At 40.3% G+C, this 24,070-nt stretch overlaps 2 protein-coding genes and 1 long non-coding RNA gene across 4 annotated transcripts in view; 2 read left to right on the forward strand and 1 right to left on the reverse strand.

Moving 5' to 3' along the window:
- Positions 1–1,399, forward strand: part of SMC1A (structural maintenance of chromosomes 1A) — a 29,541-nt gene extending 28,142 nt beyond the window's left edge. Inside the window, exon 25 of the mRNA XM_070938180.1 lies at positions 784–1,399. Coding sequence (XP_070794281.1) covers positions 784–867 — 84 coding nt within the window. The 3' untranslated portion in view covers positions 868–1,399. The remainder of the gene's footprint in view (positions 1–783) is intronic.
- Positions 187–15,579, reverse strand: LOC139312949 (uncharacterized). The gene is made up of 4 exons (XR_011600048.1): positions 15,344–15,579; positions 11,643–11,708; positions 4,434–4,542; positions 187–309 (listed from the first exon to the last, which is right to left on the reverse strand). It is a non-coding gene; the product is annotated as an uncharacterized lncRNA (long non-coding RNA).
- Positions 15,580–15,865: 286 nt separating this feature from the next.
- IQSEC2 (IQ motif and Sec7 domain ArfGEF 2) overlaps positions 15,866–24,070 on the forward strand; it is a 157,204-nt gene continuing 148,999 nt past the window's right edge. For both annotated transcript variants that reach the window (XM_070938181.1, XM_070938182.1), the window contains exon 1: positions 15,866–16,755. In XM_070938181.1, the coding sequence (XP_070794282.1) occupies positions 16,040–16,755 (716 nt within the window). In that variant the 5' untranslated portion in view covers positions 15,866–16,039. The remainder of the gene's footprint in view (positions 16,756–24,070) is intronic.

Genomic DNA, 24,070 nt, shown 5'->3' on the forward strand with positions numbered 1-24,070 from the left:
AATAATAGTTTGTATAGATGTTTTTTATCTGGCTGTTCACCGCCCTGAGTCCGAAAGGAGAAGGGCGGTATAGAAATTCGAATAAATAAATAAATAAATAAATAAATAAAATAAATATCCTTTCAAAAAAGCTGAGCATTGAGGAAAAACAGTGATGACCAAAATAAGGAGGAGTAAGATTTTTTTCTTTTATTAAGGAAAGAAAACTAGGTGGGATATAAAAACAAATATGACACTTACAACAATATTTTTTTATGGGGGGGGAGAGAACCAATCCTATTCCTTTCCTGTCTCTCCAGAGGCTTTTTCCTAAATTAAAGATAAGAACAAATTTTAAAAGCTGAGCCTGTATTGGTTCAAGAAAACCTGTAAAATGAATGTACAGGTAATCCTTGAGTTACATCCTTTCATTAAAGGATGTACCAGTCATGACATCAAAGAAAATGGTAACGATGACCAGTCCTCAAGTTCCGTCCATTCCAGTGCCTCTATAGTCACATGATCAAAATATGGGCACTTGGTGCCCAAGACAGGGGAACCATGTGGTCCTTATCTAATGACCACAAGCAGGATTGCTAGAACTGCTGTTGCTAAGCGGTGTGGTCCCATGATATTTTTCTTAACAGCCACTTTGCTTAGTAATGGAAATTCCCATCCCAATTAAAGTTGCAATTCAAGGACTACTTATTTTTTTATTTTCATATTTGATTTTGAATCTAGCTGCTGTAGAAGAACAAGAACAGGATGACATATTGTACCATTTTTCTTTTTTTTCCCCAATAGCAAGGAGATTGTGTCATCAGCAAAGTCTTGACTTTCGATCTCACCAAGTATCCTGACGCCAACCCAAATCCCAGTGAGCAATAGACACAGAAGAAACTGAACTTCTGCTTATCTTTTCCCAACTTTACCTTCTATTAGTCCCATGTTGCTGTTGTTTCCCTCCTACAAAGGCCTTAAACCATTGCCTGCCCTTTATTTCTCCTATGGAACTGCTAGCAGGTGTGTGTTGGGCAGGGGGTGAAAATAACCTAAATGTTTAAAGACAAAGCAGCTCCACTTTTAGATTGGGGGCCGTCATCTTTGTGTCTGTAATGACAGATTTTTCCCTTCTCTCTAAAACTATAGCTGCAAAGCTACGTTCTGTCTCATCCCTCTTTTTAAAAGACAGCATCTCATTGCTGTACAGGAGAAGAGGAAAGGAGGAATCTTGTTTCTCCAGTGTAACCTATTTTGTTCTTTATAAAACTCTTTATAGGACCAAAATAATGGTGGTTTCATGAGAATTCTTCTCGTGCCAAGCTGTCGCCTAAAGCGTGGCTCCAGATTTTGCTCGTTTTTTAGCCTGATATCATGTGTGTGTTTTTGTGTGTGATTGAAATTAAAATATTTCACTTCCGTTCTCTGTTCTGATTTTTCCTTGCCAAAGGTGCAATGGGAAGGGAACATTGGTGAGGTTGGGGCTTGGCAGAATGCATTAATTCTTTCCATTAGGAGGTGCCAAGATTGGCCCAAAGTCACTGAGCTTCTTGAACATTCTCCTCCAGCCCCAGTGGCCCCATAAATCCTGCAAGCTTCAGATCTTGAGTGAGTGCTGATGAACCTTTTGGGGCCAGAAGCAATTTACTAACAGGGTCCTTGTGCAAACAGTGCTGGGAGGAAAGTCTGAAATTCTCTCTCTCTCTTTCCTGTTGGAAGCTGAGCAGTCTTGCAACTTAGTATTAATTTTTTTTGCCAATAACTGCACCACTGATGGTCTAAACTGAAATCTGTGATGTGAGCTGGTAATCAAAGGAATTATCATATTGTATTTTATTCCAAGTTTTTCTTTTCCAAAAACAAATACTTTATACCTAGCAAGGCAGTGATGTTCCTAAGAAAGCCAAATTCCAGATCCACAACGTTCGTAGCTTTATTTTTTTCTGCTTTTTCCCCCTGATTCCATTGTAATTTATCGTGATTTTGATAATAATTGGGAGGGGAAAGGAACTTTTTGGGTCTGTTGAAACCTTATTCCTGACCATAGGAAGCAGTATTTACTCATCCCTGTGGTTGTTGGAGGTAGCATATTTTTCAGATACGTTTTCCTGGCAGAAGAAAACGTTCTTTTAACAAAACTTAAATTGAGCTTTTCAGTTGAACTATGCCTCTTGGTAATACTTTTAGTACTTTTTCTGGACTTCTGTGGAATTATGCAATTTCACAGCACATGTGTATTGTACCAGTATTTATAACAGTAAGTACAGCAACCAGCTTACTAAGCCAATCTTGAAATTAATTTGAAAAGTTAAATAAAATTAAATCTGTCTAATATCAACACCAGAAAATTGAAGGATATTAAAGGGTAATGGCAAATCACCTTTGTATTTTTCCTAAGAAAATAACATGGTCATGTCTCTGAAAATACCAGAAATCAAGCTCAACTAAAAGAAACCCTTCATTTTTTATGAAATTATTGGCACCTTGATTGTTATTGGTAGAAGCTGTTTTGTTAGGTGAAAGAGGAGAAACTCTGCCAACAGTGCCCCATGCAGTACAGCAGATCTGTATGTGGATCCTTTTGAGAATTGTTGGATTGTAATAAAATTATCTGGGATAAAAAATATTCTTATACTATGTAAACCTTGTGTGGATTATAGTGATTTTTCTCTTGCAAAAGGCAGGTGTTGCCACTTCCTCTTTTTATTTTAAAATCATCAAGTTTCCAGCCCTTAGGAATGAGGCATTAAGGTTAGAGATTGATCTCAACTTTCCTGCTGCCATTATAGAAGCCAGGAGGAGGGTTCAGTTGTTTCCATAATTCTTCGTATTTTCTTATACAATAGAATCCAACTTCTTCCTAGTGCAGAAATGCTACCATCACCAGAGCACCTCTCAGTGAAGAACACATGCAGTAAAGAGAAACTGGCTCCTTCGCTGACTAACTGCTCTACAGTACTCTCAAGCTGCTTTCAGTGTTAGGAACTTGTTTGTCACTCTTATTTGGGATCTACTATCATGTAACTTAGATATATTATTCCAACAACAGAACTGGAATGCTGAAGAACAGGTTTTGACCTATGCATCATTGTTTCAGGTATGCATTGCCATATCACGCCTCAAGTTTTCTCAAGGCTAAATGCTTCCAGGTTCTTTATATGACTTGGGTTTCCTAGGCCTCTGAACATCGTTGAGATATGATGCCCAGAACATAGTTTTCGGAATGAGATCTGATAAAACAATACAAAAGGAACTATTCCCTCCTGTGATTTGAAACTATATTTCTACTGATGTAGCCTAAAATTGTATTTGCCAATTTCTGTAGCCATAGGTTAGACTTGTGCTAACTGCTCTGTTTCTATGTTTGTCTAAAATAGGAATATCTGATTCAAAACAAAATAAGCCCCACTTAGCATTCAAAACATTTCAGTAATGACATGTTTCCTTGTTGCTGCTAATTTCTAATTTCTTTTTCCCCCTCAAGGTTCTGTCTTTTTCTTTCTTGCACACAGGGCTATATTATGCAATATGGCTATGGCAATTCATGATTTTGTTCACAAGAGACACTATATACCAGATAAACTATAGGAACAATATGATCATGCTGTGTGTTACAGCCAATAAGATCTAAATGTACTGTGTGCAAGAAAGATGTTAAAGAATACAAAAAATATTGGACCTTTCAATACACATTGCAGTTATATTTTTTTTTCACTCAGTAAAGTACCATAAATCACAAAATTTGGCTGAATTAATGGAGATTCAATGAGCCCTAGCATGATAATGTGTCTCAAGATTTCCCCATCCTTCCCAAGTAATATGTACCAAAGCATCAAAAAATTGCAGATTATGGAACATTATCCTTACTGAAGCAATATTCCCATTAATTTGTCTTTGATATATATAATATATTATGCGAGGTTTTTTTAATACTTTAAGGAATTTTCAGCTGTTTCTCAGGGTAGTCAATGGATGATTATTTCATAAATTCTGCAAATTTAAACAAGATGCCCACTAATATTTTTTTTCCTCTGGACTAAATTATTTTTATTTATTTTATTATTCATATTTCTATGCCGCCCACTCTCTGAGGACTCTGGGCGGCTTACACCAAAGACAGTATACTAAATAGCATATTACCCCCAACAATCTGGGTCCTCATTTTACCCACCTCGGAAGGATGGAAGGCTGAGTCAACCTTGAGCGGTGAGATTTGATCCGCTGATCTGATGAACTAGCAGTCAGCTGAAGTAGCTGCAGTACTGCACTCTAACCACTGCGCCACCTCGGCTCTATAAATATGATTCCCTTTGGCAAGGGCTTGTTATTTGGGTAGTAATACTGAAAACAAGCATTGGAGATTAATGATTTTATGAACTCTTAATTAAGTCACTGGCTGCTCATCAGTAGCATTCATTGGAGTATATATTTACACCAGAGAAGTGAATACTTACATTCTGAGGATTTGTTTTCAGAAAGACAGTTGAAAGGGCATTGAGTTTGCTTGTCAGAAGCTGGCTGGGAAGTCGCACATGGTGATCACTTGACCCTGGGATGCTGCATCTGTTATAAATATATGCCAGTTGCCACACAACCAATTTTGATCACGTGACTGAGGATGCTTTAACAGTCGTAAATCACTTTTTTCAGTGCCCTAGTTGTAACTTTGGTTGCTTATTGAATGGTTGTAAGTCAAGGACTACTTGTAAGACCTAGTCGGCAGCATTCTCAACTTTAGACCAGTGGGTCCCAGACTGGGCAGAGGCTTCTCAGTTCTCCAATGGCTTCTCAGATATCCTAATGACCATCTGATAAGTACTTAAAAAGATAGTTCAGCAAGGCTACCTATCATATTTAGGGAAAAATAGTTTTTCTCCCTACCATCCAATATGCATACACACCTTCATGTTGGGTGAGACTTGATTATCTTCTGGCTTCCCACTCATTATATTTTAGCACATTTGATGTTTCTAAAATATTCTGTGTGCCTTGTTTCCATAACGACAGAACAACTCTGCTATCAGGAGGAGATGTGTGTGGGGTGTGTATGTGTGTGAAATCTGACCTTTCGACACAATGACAAACACAAGATTGTATTGATTAAGCAAAAAGGCTATCCTTGTCACAGCATTTTGGGTTTTTGATATGAGAATAATCCAGATAACATTCCTTCCTGCTCTTACAAACTGCCCAAAGATCCAATCCAAGTAAATTCCCAAGTAAAGTGAATAGGAATTACTTAGGAACAGTGCTTCTCCAGGCCAGAAAAACTATCCGTTTAAATGGAGCCTGAGAGATTTGCTACCTGCCAAAACTGTGGCAAGCAAAATGGCTATCAACCTAAGGCACTGGTCTTAGATCCTTCCCTGTTTCTGTTACTCATCCCTTTAGTGAGGGTGAGGGCCTCCGCAAATATGCCTTACTGGAACATGGCTCCTGACACTGATTATGGCTTAGCTAGGCTCTGAGTCATCCCAGGCCACGCCCACTTTCTTCGCCTGCTGCTTTGCTTAATTTGAGTCTCTCTGAGCTCAGCTTCCCATTCTGCCAGTCTTTAAGCCCGGTTGACCATTTTTTTGTAATAATTTTTAAGAAAGAAGGGCAGCAGCGTTAACAGTAACACGAGGCAAGATGAGACGATCCCCTCAGAATTTGTATTTGCCAAAACTGACAGAATAGGAAAATAACCGAACCAAGTTTGTGAAGGAGAATATGCCAACAAGAAACTTAAATGTTCTGGGCCACATATAGTTCTTAGGAAACTGCCTTCCCTTGTATGTCAATGCTACAAAGAGATGAAGTTGGGCTCACACAAAAAAATATTTTGAATAATTTTAACTAAAAGTTACCAAGGATGCAAGATAAATGAGAGCTGGTCAGTTCAGCTGCTGGATAGACATGATTGTGGCAATAAGCAGGTATTACCATAACTGTTGCTGTCAATATAGGATCAACTTATATATTATAGCAACCACAGAGGTGGAACTTCTGGGAAATCTGTCCCCAACCTGGCTTTTCAAACAGTGCATTTATCACCATTATAATGAAATCTATCCACTTTGCTGCTGGTCACTTTTCTTTCCGTTAGGGATTCTTGAGGGACTACCTTAATTAGGCTTCCCCACTTAATGAATCAGTTAATTGGTTGATTGATTTAATTTCTATCAGCTTCAGTCAAAAGATTCTTGGAGAGCTAAACTAAATCAAACTACACTAAAATGTCCACAGTGCAAATAAGAATTAAAAAATAGGTTATCCAAAATAACATTTAAAACTATTATATAACACAATACGTTAAAACATTTCAAAAAACCAGACCAAGATACAATAAATAAACAGCAAAATTCATAATTTAAAGGCCTTTTTAGCTTACCTTTTTTACCCTAGTTTTCTAAATCTAATGAATAGAATTAGAATTAGAATTAGAATAGAATAGAATAGAATAGAATAGAATAGAATAGAATAGAATAGAATAGAATAGAATAGAATAGAATAGAATAGAATAGAATAGAATAGAATAGAATTTTTTATTGGCCAAGTGTGACTGGACACACAAGGAATTTGTCTTGGTGCATATGTTCTCAGTGTACATAAAATTTGGCATCCTTCAGATTTTGGAGCTATATAACTATCTGAGGACAGGACCAGCAATTGGCTCAAAATCAAGGTTAAAATGAGGCAGTAAGAAATTATCTTGGAGAGAGCTCTTTTCTTAGGCCATGGGGGTAAACCTCTCTTTGCTGGTGAACACATCTCAAAGTGACGTGCACTCTAACAAAATGATTGCCATGGGCAGGCTCTCCTATTCACAAAAACGCAACCACGAGGGTGGATTGTATGAGCAGTCACAAAACACTAAATTATTCAAAGGCAAACTGGTGAGTTTGATCCCTGCCACCTTCTTTAGCTTCTGTAGCACCACTCTGAACTTACCGTTCCCTTTTATTCTGAAAATTGTGTGGGGGAAGCACCTTCCAAAACAAAGCATTTGGCTGTAGCCACCTGCTATTTTTATTTTTAAAAATGTTTCTGGGGGGATATGGAAGTGTCCTTGGAAATAAAAATGGGGCAAAAGATGGACTTTTTTTTTGTTTTGCAACATGTTACTTTCCCTTTAAATGAAGAAAACAAAATTGGGGATATGTTGTCTTGTGGGCACCGTGATTTCGGGCATGCAGTACTTGTGGATGTACTCAGACTGCAACAATACAAATTGAGGATTAAGCAATGGAAAGTCAGGATTAGGTACCTTTAGTTCATTGAGGAAATTGATTGTTTCCTGGGGTTAACATGGAAATCTTGAATAGATAAGGCAAGAGACACCTGAATTCTAGCCCTGGCCATTTTTTTTTATACAAGGATATAATGTCTCTAGGATTAAGCTATGGCTTGTTTAATCATGGTTTGTTTAACAAACCACATTTGGCTGGGTTCTCACCATATGTTAAGTCATAAACCATGATTCAGAAGCCCCACTGGCTGTATTGTATAGCATGCTGAGGCAACACCAAATGATGTTATGGCTTAGCAGAGAGTGTGAATCAGACTGCAGATGGGGTATACAAAGCTCAGCATTACCAAATATGAAAATTAATTTAAAAATCAAATACAGTGTCCACAAACACATTACAGGCTTTCTCCCTGTACTATTTTTCTGTATAATAGGAAATTTGTCTGGAAGAATTCAGTAATATGATCACCCAGCGACTACAGAAGTCCTAGAGTCCAGACAGAGGTACATTTCTCTTCAGTGGAAAGTTCTGTGGAAATAAATCAGAATGTTCTTAAATTTGGTTTAAGCTCAGTGTGTTTTGAGACTTGCAATTTGCTCAATAAACCACAAGAAGTTGTGACCTAATAAGACATATGAAGTGAACTCAGTACTGCTAAAAGGGGATTGCTAATCTCCAAACACTGTCTGGCTCAATAGAATTGTCATGTAAGTATTCCAAATAAAACTGAAAACACATGAGCCTTCAAGGAGAGTTATTTGTAACATGAATATAGCATTGCTGGGCTTAAAAATACATTTTAAAAGGACAGATAATACTTTGCTTACTCTGCTTTACAGACTATAGGGACAATGAAACAACTGCACTTTAATCTGTATCAACATTTCTCTCAGTGATGATCCCAACTATAAAGCAGGTTTCAGGTACTATTAAGAGTAGTAGAGTGGGAGGTAAAATGAAAGGGAATTGTAAGAGTACCTATTTCCTGCTAAATTGAGGTCTTAAATTAATTTGTGGAAGAACATTGTTGCTTGGATTTTCTGCCTGAAACAGAAAAATGCCCTGACCTCCATCCTAATCTGATATTTTAGGTCTAAATTGCTTGCAATTTTGAAATGCATATTTCATTTTTAGGAAAGTGCTCCTATATTGTATAAAGAGGTTACAAAGGGCATTTTCACCCAGATTATGCAAAATATTCTAAGATTATCAAATATAGTCTTACATAACTTACATATACACTCACCTAATCCATTTATTGTGATAAACCATTTTAACCATGGTTTAGTAATTAACACAAAATGAACTGAGTTTTGCAAATCACGCTGAATTACAATGCAATTTATTTTGGCTTCATGAAGTAGTTCTAGTATACTGTAATATGCTATCATGGAAATGGCCCAAGACTAATTGATTAAAGATTGATTATGTAGAGTTTTAATTAGAAGACTAAACTGTGAATCAAAGAGACTCCTGTTCAGATCTCATTTCAGCTGTGAACTCGAGAGTTACCTTAGATAAATCACTATTCTTTCAGCCTCAAGGCAGCTCATTCCAATCTAGAGGTAACTCTTTACCTGGCAGTTGTAAGGTTTATAGAGTTAATGGTGGTGTTCTGACACCACCATTAATGGTGGTGTTTTCATGGCAAGTAGAAATAAAGAAATGATACTCCTAGGCCAGTGATGGCAAACCTTTTTTTTCTCGGGTGCCGAAAGCGTGCATGTGCATTAGAATGCGCATGCGTGCCCGTACCCATAATTCAATGCCTTACAGAGTACATGTATCTCCCTGTTCATGTAATACTAATCAAAGAGGGAAAAGACCTCCAAAAATGACTCCCCCCCCCCACTAAAATCTGGAAGTCTGGTGAGACAAGCTCAGTATTTGGGTTTCCAAAATATACTGATCAGCTACAAACCAATGGCTGCATAGGCACAATATGCTAAAGTTAGTTTTGACTTTGCCTTGGGTCTATGCATGTATGTGTATGGCTTCACGTATTCCACAAATGTAGCCTCTATTGTTTATTTTGCAATATCTTATACCAAATCAAAAATAGATTGTTCTATGAATGCAGCTTTACCTGATACCAAGGAGACACATCAAACTAAAAGAGTGGAAAGGCCACAGAAAAGTACCCTGTGAGCACTGTCAAAACCTACCCTGACTTGGTGGCTCAGTGGCTGAGACACTGAGCTCGTCGATCAGAAAGGTCGGCGGTTCGAATCCCTAGTACAGGTCTCCTGCATGAACGGGGTTGGACTAGATGACCTCCAATGTCCCTTCCAACTCTGTTACTGTTCTCATTAATTATACCCACATGTCACCCCCACATGTGGAAGAAGCCAAACAATGAAGGAGGGGATATATGCCCCCTGCATCTTTATAGATTCAGTGATACAGATCCACCTGTTCCAGTACCAAGGTCAAGTACAAATTTACCATGTGAGTCTCTGAGCATCCTGTTAGAAAGCTATTCTTATGTTCTTCTAAGGACTGTTTTTCAGCATCAGGAGGAGTCATAGAATCTATATAGTGCTTTATACAGGTAATCCTTGACTTACGACCACAAGTGATCCCATCATTTTTTGTTAAGTGAGACATTAGTTAAGTGAATTTTGCCCCATTTTACCACCTTTCTTGCCTCAGTTGTTAAGTGAATCACTGCCATTGATAATTTAGTAATCCGGTTGTTAAGTGAGACTGGCTTTCCCATTGACTTTGCTTGTAAGAACGTTGCAGAATGACCTTGGGACACAGCAATGGTCATAAATATGAAGCAGTTGCCAAGCGCCTGAATTTTGATCACATGATCATGGGGATGTTGGAAATATCATAACTGTGAAAAACGGTCATAAGTCACTTTTTTTAGTGCCATTGTAACTTTGAATGGTCACTAAGCGAACTGTTGTAAGTTGAAGATTACCTGTCCTTTCAGAAAGCAATGGATAGGAGACCTGAATAGAATACATTGCACTTAATAGTTGAAAACTCAACCAAGGGAGAAAATACGACTTTTGACAAAGAGAAAAGTAATTCCCTGTGACAGCATAGCCATAGCTACACAGAGACATTGCAAAACCCCAGTTCCTCATGATTGGAGACTGGCAGCTAGATAGCAGGAGGTGGGAGTTGGGCCTGTTTTGGGAAGGTAGACCTAATTACTTGAACAAAAGGTCTAAGGCTCAAGCGCTTGGATCTGTCTGTTACTGATTCTCTTGGCATGTGGGTCATTTATGCAACAGTAAGAAAACTTTCCAGCTTGTTTTCCTGTACCTACATTTGTCAGTGAGTTTGCGTTTTCTGATGCTTCTCACTTCTGCTGCATAAACAAATGTAGGTAACACTGAGTGGGCTTTGATTTCTGCTGTCTTCTCAGAAATGGAAGGAGACATCTATCGGTCTGTACTCACAAATAGCTGGAGGTGTGTGGAATCTTCAAATGGCCTCTTTAACTTGATAGCAAAGGTGTTAGAAGCCTTTGATTCTAAAAAGTATCTGTTTCTTCTAAACCACAATTATAATACTATGACATCCATTGGATTAACTAGTTGGGAGCTTCCCCTGCTGGTTTAGAAATAGGATTATCCACTTCATCTCCCACATAGACATGCACACAGATATAAATCCATTCAATTTAAATGCTATAAACAAGTGGCCCAGCCCTGCCCCATGCAATATTCAATTTATTCAATTATCAGATTACTGAGACTAACGGGAAGAGAGAGGACTATTGAAAATGCAAGCTTTGGTTTATTACAATGGTAATATATAATGAGTGAAGAAGAAAACATATACTGTTTTCCTGTTTATCTTGCCTTCAGATATTATCCCTGGGCAATGAAGATGATACTGTAAGCCTTCACAGACATATGCCATTTGTGAAATGCCCTCAGATCATTGGAAAGACACATAATAAATTATAGGTTGTCTTTGATTTATGAGCACAGTCAGAATCAGTGTTTATTTTTACTGGATTTGTATAAATAGTTGATTCTGAGTCAATCTAGAGAATAATCATTCAACCAATTGAGCTAAAGGAGCAATTCTGACCTGTTTGGGTGCTTTTTGCATACATGTATGATTAGTGGTTCAAGTCCTAATAGATCTCAATGTGGGGATTCTGATTTGTCTATCCCAGTTTTCTAAGTGGATTCAAATACTGAAATGTAATCCAATCCATTTTTCAAATTAGTTTAAGGTATATGTTCAAATAAGAATCCGTGTTTCTATTTAGTCCCTAGTGCTTCTGCCCATCCCACAAGATCCAACAGGGTGAGCGTGATTCAAGTTCTCTTTACTGTATGAAACAATGCCATTTGGTGGAACCACCCAAAGCTGCACGCATATGCTCTTCGCACGCATGCGTGCGCCTAACACACTTGCACACAGCATTCAAAATACAGCAATTTGAACTCAGCTGCTTACCTTCTAAAGCAGCCCTGGTAAGTAGAACAGCGGAGGTGTGGAAATCAGCTGTGCTGTGCGAATCACCTGAGCCAGAAAGAAGAAAATATAGGACAGGATAGGGCGGGTGCAGGTGGGTGAGACCAGCTGGTCGGAATTATTGGCTCGCTAGAACCAGTCTGAACTGGCAGCAGCCCACCACTGTGTTGCCCCTATACAAAGCCTTGAAAAGTTATCTTTGCCCCTAAGTGTAGAGCCAGGTGTTGGGCCTGTAGCATTTTGTAAGATCTTGGTGTTCCCTGAACTTAGCCATTTTCTGGCAGTTGCATCATTGCACTGATGTTATCACCTGGCCTGGTAATGAAACATCTGCAGGAAAACAACCAAGTTTACAGAATACCAAGAGCCAACAATTCAACTTGTTAACATGTGGAATCTATTAAATTGTTGCACTGTGTGTAAATTCAGACTGCACTCTCCCTGTCTTTTTGTTATTTTACTTTGATTAACTGTAGTTTTAAGGGTTGAATATTGTGATCGTTAGCTGTGTTTTGTGTATGCCACTCAGAGTTACATGCAAGTGTGATGGGCAGCCATGTAGATTCAATAAACAAACACACAATCAAACTCAAATCTACCTAGATCCTCTACAATGTACTATCATTTGGAAATATTATTGTGCTTTGGCCTCAGTTGTACAATGTTCTCTGTTGATTTTATTTTTGTCGATTGTTCTGTTTCAACCTTATATTAATTATCCAATCTCAATTTGTGAGTTGGACAGCCATATAAATCAATCAGTCAAACAAACAAATCTAACCTGATTCTTTCACTCTTGACAGCTTCCTTCTTTGCATAATATAATTTGTTGACCTGCCCAAAAGCAGGCATTTCCAATGTCATTTCAGCCAATACTAAACCAGGAATTTATAGAGAAGCAGTGTTGCTTTCAGCCTCAATTCACCATATACAGTAAACACCAGAATAATAATAATGGGCTGCCTTAGAAAAGTGTTGCAGGAAACTGAAGAATTTTGGAAATCTGAAATTTCCTATCAAAATTCTAACCATTATTAAGAGTTCAGAATTCTGTACCCATAGTTTTGCTAGGGCTGGACTGTGATTTCTTGCTCTCTAATTCCTTCCAGCGAGTGCTATAGTAATTTTTAAATAATCAGACATGGTGTCATCTCCAAGACATTTTTGTGTGATATCTCTAGGAAATAGGCAAAAATATTATCCTTTTGAACCTTTACTGTCAATGTCAACTAAGACAAATGGTCTTGTTTGAAGGAGCTGATCTTGTCCTACACCAGGGATCAACAACCAGCGGCTCTGGAGCCACATGTGGCTCTTTCACCCCTCTGCTGCGGCTCCCTGTCACTCAAAATATACATCACAACCACCAATGTGCAACAGCTGCCGGCACGTGATTTATTGAGCTTTTCAATCCCCGGTAGGCCAACCATGAATAAATTGAAGAAAATAAAAGTTTCAGAAGAAAACAGAACATTTAATTCAACTACATATGCTAGTTTTGTGGCTGCTCAAGAAATAGTCAGGCACGGGAAGGGTTTTGTGGCTCCCGGTGTTTTCTTTTCTGTGGGAAACTGGTCCAAATGGCTCTTTGAGTGCAGACCCCTACACTTATGTGAAGATAATAAAAGATAAAGGTTTTCCTTATCCAGTCCTGTCTAACTCTAGGAGGGAGTGCTCATCTCTGTTTATTAGCCAAGGGAGCCATTGTTGTCCAAAAACAATTTGATGGTCATGTGGCCAGCATGAGTATATGCCTAAGTGCGCAAAATGCTGTTACCCTCCCACCAAAATGGAACCTATTTATCTACTCGCATTTGTGTGCTTTCGAACTGCTAGGTGGGCGGGAACTGGGGCAAGCAATGGGAACTCACCCCATTGCACATTGCTTGGGTCTTGAACCTTGGCTATCAGCTGACAAGCTCAATGTTTTTAACCACTGAGCCATGGCGCCCCTTTAGAGATCATAATGTATCAAAATTGGATACGACTATATTTGAGAAAAACTGCAGTTGGGGTTTTGTTTTGTTTTTTGTATAAACCTATGCAGGAAGATCAGAATTAGTTAAGTTTGTACAATCAGCATGTGTGCACTTCTGACAACAAAAACACCAGTTCCAGAGGAGTATCTGTGCTAATCTTTCATGGTAAAAAAGTATTGCACATATTTTTTAAAAAGCTACACATACTCTTTAAAAGCCAACAAATGTAACTACTATATTTTGACCCTCAAAAGCAATGATGAAAGCAATGGACTTCAAGATACCCTATGATGTTTGTTGTTCAAAATAAATGTGTATATTTTAAATCTATCTCTCTATCTATCTCTCTATTTCTCTCTATTTGTTATATGTGATTCTTCTGCATGCATATTTGCCCCGATAATTGTAAAGCTGATGAACATAGTACTTCACAGTAACATAGGGTGGGTATATCTGTTTTGTACCCTATCATATCCTATATTTGTAAAGATGTATATCTATGATTCAAATGCATATGTATGCATATAAAAATAGAAATATTTTTAATAGATATGGGTACCATAAAACACGTATATGGATATGCATATGTGGCAAAAAGCTGTAGATAATGTTGCTTCCCTCTTAGATAATGTCAGGTTGTTGATGAATAATATGTGAATTGTTTAATGTGGCTTCCTTTGATTTCTTTTTATTGAACTATATCACAATCAGGCATTTTATTTCTTTTAATAGTGGTGCATCTGCCCAATTCAGTTTTGGCATCTGAAATTTTAAAAAAAGTCCATATATTTTTCTTCCCCTCTTAGGTGGTAAAAATCTGTATCTGTGATTAATGAAATAGCAAACAATTTGCTATATCTTCATGACACGGAAGTCTGTTGAGACAAATGCCTCACTATGCCAACAGTATCAACAAAACCATACAAATAGGGCGACTTTGTATATCCCAGTGTACAAAACTATTTTCCAAACTTGAAACACTTCCAAAATGACTGAAACAGCCAGTTGTGAGTGGGATTTTAATTCTGAAGCAGCTTTTTGGAATCTCAAAATGAGGCATATTGAAATGGCGACTGTTCAGTTCCGAAATGTTTTATATATTCCTCAATCCAACAAGCTGTAGTTAATTGAATTCCACTGAAGGCAACAGGATTTAAATTATTATTAAGGCCTGATGGACTATACTGAAATTGGGTGGCCGATTGCAATTGTACATTTAAAAGAAGTCTGTAAAGTCCTTGGTGCTCCCTGACCTTGATTGTTGGCTGGCAGACATTACCAAACTTGGTAACATCATTACCAAACTTGGTAATGTTACCTAGTCTGGTAATAAAACGTCCACAAGCCAACAGCCAAGCTCTGAGAGCATCAAGGATTCCACAGCTCAACCCTGAGCTTCAAATATTATCTTCTATTAAAAGGAGTCTTCCACAACATAATGTGTTGGACTACACTCTCCAACGACAGTGCTGAAGTGAAATCATCTGGGGAGTTGCATCTGGAAGGTGCACTTTGCAGAAGGCTTAGCCTACCATCCTGTCTGTGACATCTAACATACTACAAAGTGTCAACGCAATTAACGTCTTCGCAAACAAGAGTGTCCTACAGGTACAGTCCAGCAAGAAGCTGTTTGATTGGCTGCGGGGTCCTGTTGAAAGTGCGGGGCGGGAGGCGGGCAGGAGACTCGGATTCTTTGTCACGTACCTTGCGGAAGGAACTGGAGAACTCACAACGCTATTCGGAGAGCACGCCACAAGGCTTCACAAACGCGGCGCGCACACAGGAGGCTCCCTTCTTCCCAATCCTATAGTGCGGGATCGCTTGACCCTTCTTCCAAAGCTCGGGAGACGGAGGTGGAGGCAGGATCTGACCTTCCTCCCCACTTTGGCAGCACTTAGTTTGCCAAGCCGCGTGCCGCGTCGCCTCTTCTTCCTCCCCCCATCCTCCTCCTCCTCCTCCTCCTCCTCCACATCCCAGAAGAGCTCGCCACGCCGCGGGTCCGCCGGCAAAAGCCCAGCAGGCCTCAGGTTCCTCGCCGTCTCTGCCCCCTCCCGCTGGGCTGAGGCTCGCTCGGGGCTCCCCGGGCGGTGCGCTCGTAGTGCGCAGTGCCTCTGCAACGACGGCAAGAGCCGAAGGAACAGGCGGCTTGCTCGGGGCTGGAGAAGGCAGGCGGCGGCAGCAGTAAAAGCGGCGGCGACTCCTCCCCCTCCCCCTCTTCCTGCTCTCCCCCTCGGACTCCCGCAGGCAGGATGGTGGCCGTAGCCCTGCAGCCCTCTGCGGGCCGCGGGGCGGGTCTGTAGCTGGCGTGGGGTGGTGCCCTTTGCAGCAATCGGGAGCCGAAGGCGCCGGGCGCCGGGCGCAGCGCAAAGCGCCCGTGCGCCCCTTTTCCTCTCGCTCTCCATGGACGGGGGAGCGGGAGGTGGCCCCGGGGTGCCCGGTTCTGAAAACCCCAACCGCGCCGTGGAATATCTGCTGGAGCTCAATAACATCATCGAGAGCCAGCAGAAGCTGTTGGAAACCCAGCGGCGGCGGATCGAGGAGCTCGAAGGGCAGCTGGAGCAACTGAGCCAAGAGAACCGGGACCTGCGGGAAGGAGACAGAGACCGAGAACGGGACCGACACCGAGACCGCGACCGGGACCGGGACGGGCAGTATCACCACAAGGACAGGGAGAGCCACTATCAGAACCGCACGGATCGAGACGGGCAGTACCAGAACCGGGAAGGCCAGTATCCCAACCGCGAGAACCGGACGGACCGCGAAGCTCAGTACTCGAACCGAGCCGAACGGGAGAGTCAATACCAAAGCAGAGCCGAACGGGAAGGGCAGAACCAGTATCAGCATCGGGACAAGGAACGAGATCTACAGCACTATGGAAACCGGGATGGGCAGTACCAGAACCGGGAGAGCCACTACAGGGAGCCCTGCCAGTTGCATCGAGACCGGGCGCCGCAGTGTCATCAGGCTCGGGAGAAGGAGCACGAGTACCCTCGACCACCCCGGGAAAGGGAGAGGGGGCAGCTGAACCGCGGGGCGTCGCGGAGCTCCAGTCCTGGGGCGGGCGGAGGCCACAGCACCAGCGCCAGTACCAGCCCAGCCACTACGCTGCAGAGAAAGTAAGAAGCTGGTCCGAGCCTTTGCAGCCCCTGACCTAGTGCCCTGCCTCCTCCCCTCCTTCCCGGTAGCTTTCCGGCCCAGAGCAGGCAGATTCCAGGAGCTCTTTGGGGTTGAGGCGACCATTGGTGGATGCTGGCTGAGTCGTGTACAGTCAGAGAATCAGTGCGTGCAATATCACAAGGGACAGATCCCTGCATTGGACCCTGTGTGGGACCCCTCCCCCCCACTGCAGGCTGCTCCTTGGCCAGTTGCCCAAAAGCTTCTGTGGCCCATTCTCCTCCTTTGGCCCTTCAAACTTCAACCTTACTTTCAAGCACCACTTTCCCTGATTCAGCACATGTCTTTTTTATTTGCTTTCCTAACTTGCCAACCTGGATTCTTTTCCTTCAACACCTTGCTGGGGCTTGGCTTTTTCATTTTTCTGCAGAGAAAGGAAGACAATGCACAAAAGGTCTTCTCGCTGCAGTGGATCACTCCAGGGAGTGCTCTCTCTTGCCAGCCTGGTATCGTCCACCCCTCTAAACCCCAAATTTAAATTTAAATTTCACATTCATACCTTCTAAAAACTCTAAATTCTTTTCTTTTCATATTGGTGCTCCTAAATATTTCCCTCCACACCTTTCATGGCTCTTCCCTCCCTCCCCATAGAAACCCATAGAGGGCAAAGAGTTATTCTTAAATAAAAGTACATAGCAACCCCAGTGACCTTCTGTTTATTGAATCCTCAGATGATTTTTTTTTTTTTATTGCCTGGCAATACTGGGGGAATCATAGGGAAGAATCTTTTAACAGAGTAAAATCATCTTCTGCTATGTACGGTGTTCTTCTATCTTTTTTGTTTGGGACATGTTTAGTAAGGCCTGCTGCTTCTGCCTGGTTTGCAGTACTCGTACGCACTTGTATCCATGTCCCTTTTTGTCTTGTCAATCCTTAGCGGCTAGTCTTCCTCCAGAGCTTCCTCTATGGGATAATTCACAATCTGGACATTGAACTGGGCCTGGTGGGACGTGCCTTCAATTAGCTCCAGCAGAGAGAGTTGGTGTCGAACTAAGGCACAAGGGACTAGGCATGCATAGGATGTGGGTGTGAGATGGTACTGCATGGGCTGCGTAGTTTATAGCATGTGTTTAGGATTGAGTTCAGGAAAATGTGGTCACTGGATGGGGAAGAGATGTAGTTGATTTAAGGTGCAAGTAAAAACATATTTTTTTAATGAGTTTGAGAAAAAAGCAGAGCCAAGAAATCTTTCCAAACTCTGCTGTCCTTCAGATGTGTTGAACTGCACTCTCATCATCCATAGCAATGCAGCCTCAAAGTGATGGGAATTATAATATATCTATTCTGGGGAAAACAGCTTTGAAAAAATGAGTGTAGTTGCTAGTGTGTGAGAATCAATTATAATAATCACACATTTGGCACTATCTACATTATTACTGAAATAGTTACAGCCATGCAAGATAGGCCAGCAGTATTACATTCTTAATGAACATTTGTAGGAGAACAGTGACGTGCCTGAAGCCTTCAAAGGAGCTGTTATCAGAGGCAGCTGATGATCTTCACACCTATGATCTTCTTACCTCCTTACAAAAGCTAGATTTTGTTGTGAAGCATTATTTTCAAACTGATCATTCTGTTTCTTCCAACTACTGGATTCTGAACTCAGGATCCTCAGAGCATGCTGGGATTCCTTGTCCATGCTCTCTCTGGGATGAAATGAACCACCTGCAAGCCAGGTATATCTCCTTAAACTTCATTTAAGCTCTCTCTGTGTAGCTGAAACTTGGCAATGCTGTTGCTGAAGATCAGTGGCCCAGCTTTGAGATGAATGACATAACCACGTTGCTATGTATGGGGTTGGTTGAGGATTATGGGGATTGCAGTCAGACCCATCCAGAGGGCACTGGTATGGGGAATGCTGCACTAGGGTGTCTGATTTAACGCCATGCCATCAGACTCTGTGCTCTATAATTGATAGTTCCTAGCTGGAGAATCATAGAGTTTGAATTCCTAGCAGCACTGCATCTGGGACATTGATTCCAGAACAGGATCCACTCTCATGGTCTACAAGCTTGGATTGAAAGCTAAGAAGCAGCTAAACCTGAACAATTAAGAATCTTCCCTCAGAAGGAATGGATATAGGGGTGACTATGTGGGGTAGGAATTGATGGATCCAGCCATTTCTGTTCTCTCTTTCTCTCTGCTCATTGCCGCCTCCTTTTTTCTGGTTAGAAATTAGCAAAGTGGTTTGATGCTGCAAATGACTTAAAATCAGCACAAATGTGTCTTGCCATTCCCGCCCACTCCCTACCAACACTGGGGAGGTTTAAAAAAAAAAGCCTGAAGTAGCAATGCCGGTGGGGTGGAGTGGGGGGGATGACTGATCCTTTTCTCCATGCTGGCAGAAAGCTAGAAATAACCAGAGACAGTCCCCTCTTTTCTCAACCTAACTATACTGTTGTGAGCCGCCCTGAGTCCGGCTGGAGATAGGGCGGCATATAAATCTCAATAATAATAATAATAATAATAATAATAATAATAATAATAATAATAATAATAATAACTACTACTACTACTACTAATAATAATAATAATAACTAATAACTATGACTTTCCTTTCTGTTTTTATTCTGAGCAAGGAAATAGGTTCAGTCTCTAAGATCTAGTTAGTAACTGCAGTTAGTTTAACTTAATAGTTAAAAGTGGGATTTGTGCACCTTACCTGAAAACCCTTTTCTAGATTTCATTTCAGCTCTAAACTCGTTCAGTGTTCTTAAACTAATATTCATTTTTTAGGTCTTCATTTGCAACAGGGAGATATTTAACACCAGTTTATCTTAAAAGGCCAAGGGAAGAGTGAAAAAACAGACATAGTAGTTAACTTGATAAATTATCATTCATCTGTGGTTGCTTAATGTTGTAAATGATAGCCTCCTACAGCATGTAGAGAGCAGTGGAGGTCTTCTAGTGCCCCAATCCTTATCAACCTCTGTGGGGGTTGGGGTGAGGATGTCTGTCTTTCTCTACTGCCTTTTACACTGCTTCCAAATGGAGTGTTTGCAAGGGAATTTCTTTTTCATTGGTCTGTTGTGATTGCCGCATGTGACAAAACATGTGGTTCGAGTCGTCTCTCCCAGGTTTTTTTTTTTTTTTTTTTACAAACAGCTTTTTATAAACTTTTGTAGACAGATCTGGGTAATCTGCTAGAAGCACTGGGATAGCCTGTGTTCCAGAGGCAGTTAACTGGGCAGGTTTGCTAATTGAGGAAACTAACTGTTCATCATAAAACACACCTTGCTGGATTTGGGACATAGGAGGAGCAATCAATCAGATGTAATACTCTCCTACTATGGCTTGCAAATATGAGAATGGAAAAGAGAAGCAATAGATTCTCTGCTTCAGTACCCTTCTGCTGTTGTGCATAGCTTATCAGATATTTCTGAGGAGTTCACTATGTAATGCTGGAGAATCACAGGATCACTGACCCCAAGACCATGAGATAAAAGGCAAAGGGAATTAGGCATCCTTTGGAGCCAGAAATGTGGGAGGCTGAGGCCCAGTCTAATACAGAGTTTATAAATTGGGTTAGTGCTGCAGTTGTATTGGGGTTCATCTGTTTGTGGGCTCTATTGTCTGCTGTAGCTCTCTGTGCTCTCAAACACAGAGCCTACTCACATAACATATCAAAACATAGCTAAATACATTTTGGCCTTGTGTATTGTGCAAACTCAGCCCATATGGCTAGTTTATGGCTAGATTTAGCACACAAAATAATATGAATGTTCTTTTTAAACATCAGTTACTCCTGTTTCCTTTCTTTTTTCTGTTCTAGGAAAGAAGTATATATTGTGAGGTAGGCACATTGTTAACATTAAATATGAGGTTGGATTTCAGGCAATATCACTATGCCAGTAATCATCTTGTATAATCCTCTATCACAATAAAAATAGAAAATGGAAGATCACATGGTGAGCAGGGTGTTGAAGATATGGCCAGTCAGGCATTTTTAATCCAGTCTTAATATTAGGAAAAGAGCAGCTTTATTTTTTAAAATAATTTTCATTAAAGTATTTTTAACAAGATAAAAACAATACAAATTTTAGAGAAGAAACAAAAAGAATAAATGAAATAATTAATAGATAAGGAAGGATTCTTTCTCTCTTATATATAGTACATGCCATCAAGGACAGAAGGTAAAAAGAGGGGATAGATTGGGGAGAAACAAGGAAGTTATGGGCACAAGTTGTCACTAGGTATTCTAGGCAATGGACCCAGGATTGTGTTCTTTTTAAGCAAGCACCACCTGTTTTAGCATAATGTCTAGTTTGACCTGAAATGCTCACGTTAAGTTCACCAAACGTTGTGTTTGATAGCTGCTTAGAATTGGGCAGTAGGATAGATGGGTGGCAATAAGTAAATAAATCTTATTACATTGCCCAATTCATGCATTTTGGTTAGCAACATGAAAGGCCTCCCAACTAAAAACTGAAATGGGTTGGGAGAAGGTCATACAGCTGTGTTTACATCTTGGTTTTGTGTACCTTTGGAGTGTGTGTGGGGTTTGCCTGTGTGAATAAGCCATTTAGATCTGGTTCATAGAAATTTAGCTCCAGCAATTTGGAATCATGTTAGATTTAATCCTTTTCCCAGCATCAGTGAATTTCTTGAATTACAAATCAATGTTAAGTAATCAAAGCAGAGGATCATTTTTGTGTGAACTAGCCTTTTTGTCAGTAGGGTCTTATGAAAGTCTAAAATCTTTCTCTTTCACTAAAAAGCAGCTGTCAGGACTATTGAGACTTCATAGCATTCTCCATAACCCAACAAAATTTTGGCCATTTATTTTATACAAATATAGAAGGCAATAGCTACTCATCAGGGATTGTTTGGCATGTTAGTGTCAGGGTGCATTGTGGGTTGCTTCACTGGGTGTTGTGGTTGTCTGCATGAAAACAGTCTTGCCTACCCTTGGGGAGGTTGCTCTGCAGCTGTTCCTGCAGCTGTTTCTCCAGAAAGCGGCCACTTTTTGCATTTTGAAAAAGCAACACATCTCTTTATAAACAACTCTGCCTCTCTTCCATCCCTAGAGACAAAATCTTTTATAGGTCAGTCACCAGGTCTATATTTACCTGAGAATAAGTCTCACTGAATTCATTGTGCTTTATTCCTGAGCAAGTAAACATGGATTGCATTTGCCCCACCCAGCATTTTACTGATAAACTGATTGCACTTTCAATAGGATCTGAAGTCTACTACTACTACTGTACAATACTTCAGTAGGCTCCAACCCAGCTCTTTCAGAGTGAGCTCCTTCCTGGCTTGTTAACAAAATAGATAGTAGCTCTAGGTTGGAACATGGATTAGTCCTAAACCAAAAAGCAATTGCAAGTAAACACTGAGTAAGAAATGTTCAGATAGCTTTATAGGCCAGAATTTATTTGATTAGCATCAGATTACTTGAAATGTAAACTTGAGTGTAAATCCTGTGAAATGCAAATCTGAATTTATATCCCTTTCCAATATATTTCCACAAATTACTGCTTAAATGCTGTTACAGCCTGCTGACTGGAATGTGCCCTAAAATAAAAATACACATTTTTGCTTACTAAAATATAGCAGAGTCTGCTGCAGCAAGCTTCAAAAGAAAAAAGGAGAGATGTATGTGGTGATATGATTTAAAATACTTAAATACTTGTATCCCAATGTTTGACACAAGTATATAATTCATGGTATTAAATACATAATATCATGGCATGTATTTCTCCACTTGCCTCCCCTTTCTGTCCTTTACGAATCCTGATGGCAATTACCAGATGCTAGGAGGCCCCATCAACATTCATTATAATCTATGATAATTTAGTTGGAAGGGAAGACAAATGGACAAGTTTTTAAGGAGTGCAGAAGAGAGATAAGGCAATGGACAAGGTGGAATTTTCTTTCCCACTATATAGAAAAAAAGCGGTCTGGTAACAGAATGGTACTTCATCTGTGGTGCTTGACTGCAATTTTTCTGCATGAGGTGCTGAACACAACAAAACCAAATAAATAACATTGTAGTATCCAAGCACTACACAGAATGTAGAAATTGTCAGCTGGAACTATATTTGGAAACTACAATTTCATATCCCAAGCAGTGCTTGTATTGTGCTTCTCCTTTTGAGGAAGGAACCCTTGATTGATTATGTAAAACTGTAAAGTACTATGGAGCAGTATGTAAGTCTAAGCGCTATTGCTATTATGTCCATCAAGTTATTTTTGATTCCTAGAGACCACATAGATTTTTCTTTATGACAATCAATCCCTAACCTGTTCCTTCAGGTCTTCCATCAGTACACCCATCACTACTGTAATTGAGTCCTTCCATCTTGCTGCTGGTCGTCATTTTTCCACCTTTCTAAGCATTAGAGCCTTCTCCAGAGAGTTAGGCCCTTGCATGACGTCTCTTGAAACCAAAGCAGGGAGAGAGAGGACATTTCCCCCAGCAAATGTTCTTTTACATTTAGTTGCTTCCTGTGCTGTTAGGAAAGTCATCAGATTTGTGTGTGTGTCTGATTTATTTTATTTACTTCAGTCGTGAAAACCATAAGGACTGGTACCATGATACTGAGGAAAGCAGATTAGTGCCCCACCTAGGGTCTGTGATTTCTTGGTTAGGAAAGAATTTATTTGGTTCAGGGAGGAGAGAAAAGAGGAAGGGACTGCAGATCTCTTCTTGCATGTATTGCTTAAAATGTTCCCCAGTTTGAAGGGGAGGAGCTACTTGAAGCTGGCAAATGAGATGTGGCTTGTCTGTCATTTGGGCCTCTGTCTTTCTAAACTTGGATTTAATCCCAGAATTGAAGGAAGGATGCACAGATTTGAAACTGAAGCTGAGTGACAAAGAAAGAGTAAAATTGCGGTGTGATGAAGCGCCATTGGCTCTAACTCAGACACAGGGAAAGCTTTAATTCAAGAGAGGCTCATCGTTTCTTCAGATGCCTGGGACATAAATAAATAGAAGAGAATTTTGGAGCATACCTAGAGTGCACTTATTTTACCTTTGGTCCTAACATTGAAGGACAGGAATTCCAGAGTACCCAAGCTGAGAAGTACACATTTGTAGTACAGTAAGCGTACATACCTTTAATTAAACAAAATATAACAGCATCTTGCAACATTGCAAAAAAATAAAATAAATCCTGTTAAGTAATTTAGAGATCCAGTGTAGTGTACAAGATAAGAATTGCAAATTCCCCCTTCTGTGTAAATTTGCTCCACTTCTTGCCAACCCTTCACAAAAATTTCTCCATTATTATACACTCTTCATAATGTAGTACT

Source organism: Pituophis catenifer, unplaced genomic scaffold (assembly GCF_029215685.1).
Source record: "Pituophis catenifer annectens isolate HBS135680 unplaced genomic scaffold, rPitCat1.0.hap2 SCAF_2, whole genome shotgun sequence".
In the NCBI taxonomy this organism is placed as follows: domain Eukaryota; kingdom Metazoa; phylum Chordata; class Lepidosauria; order Squamata; family Colubridae; genus Pituophis; species Pituophis catenifer.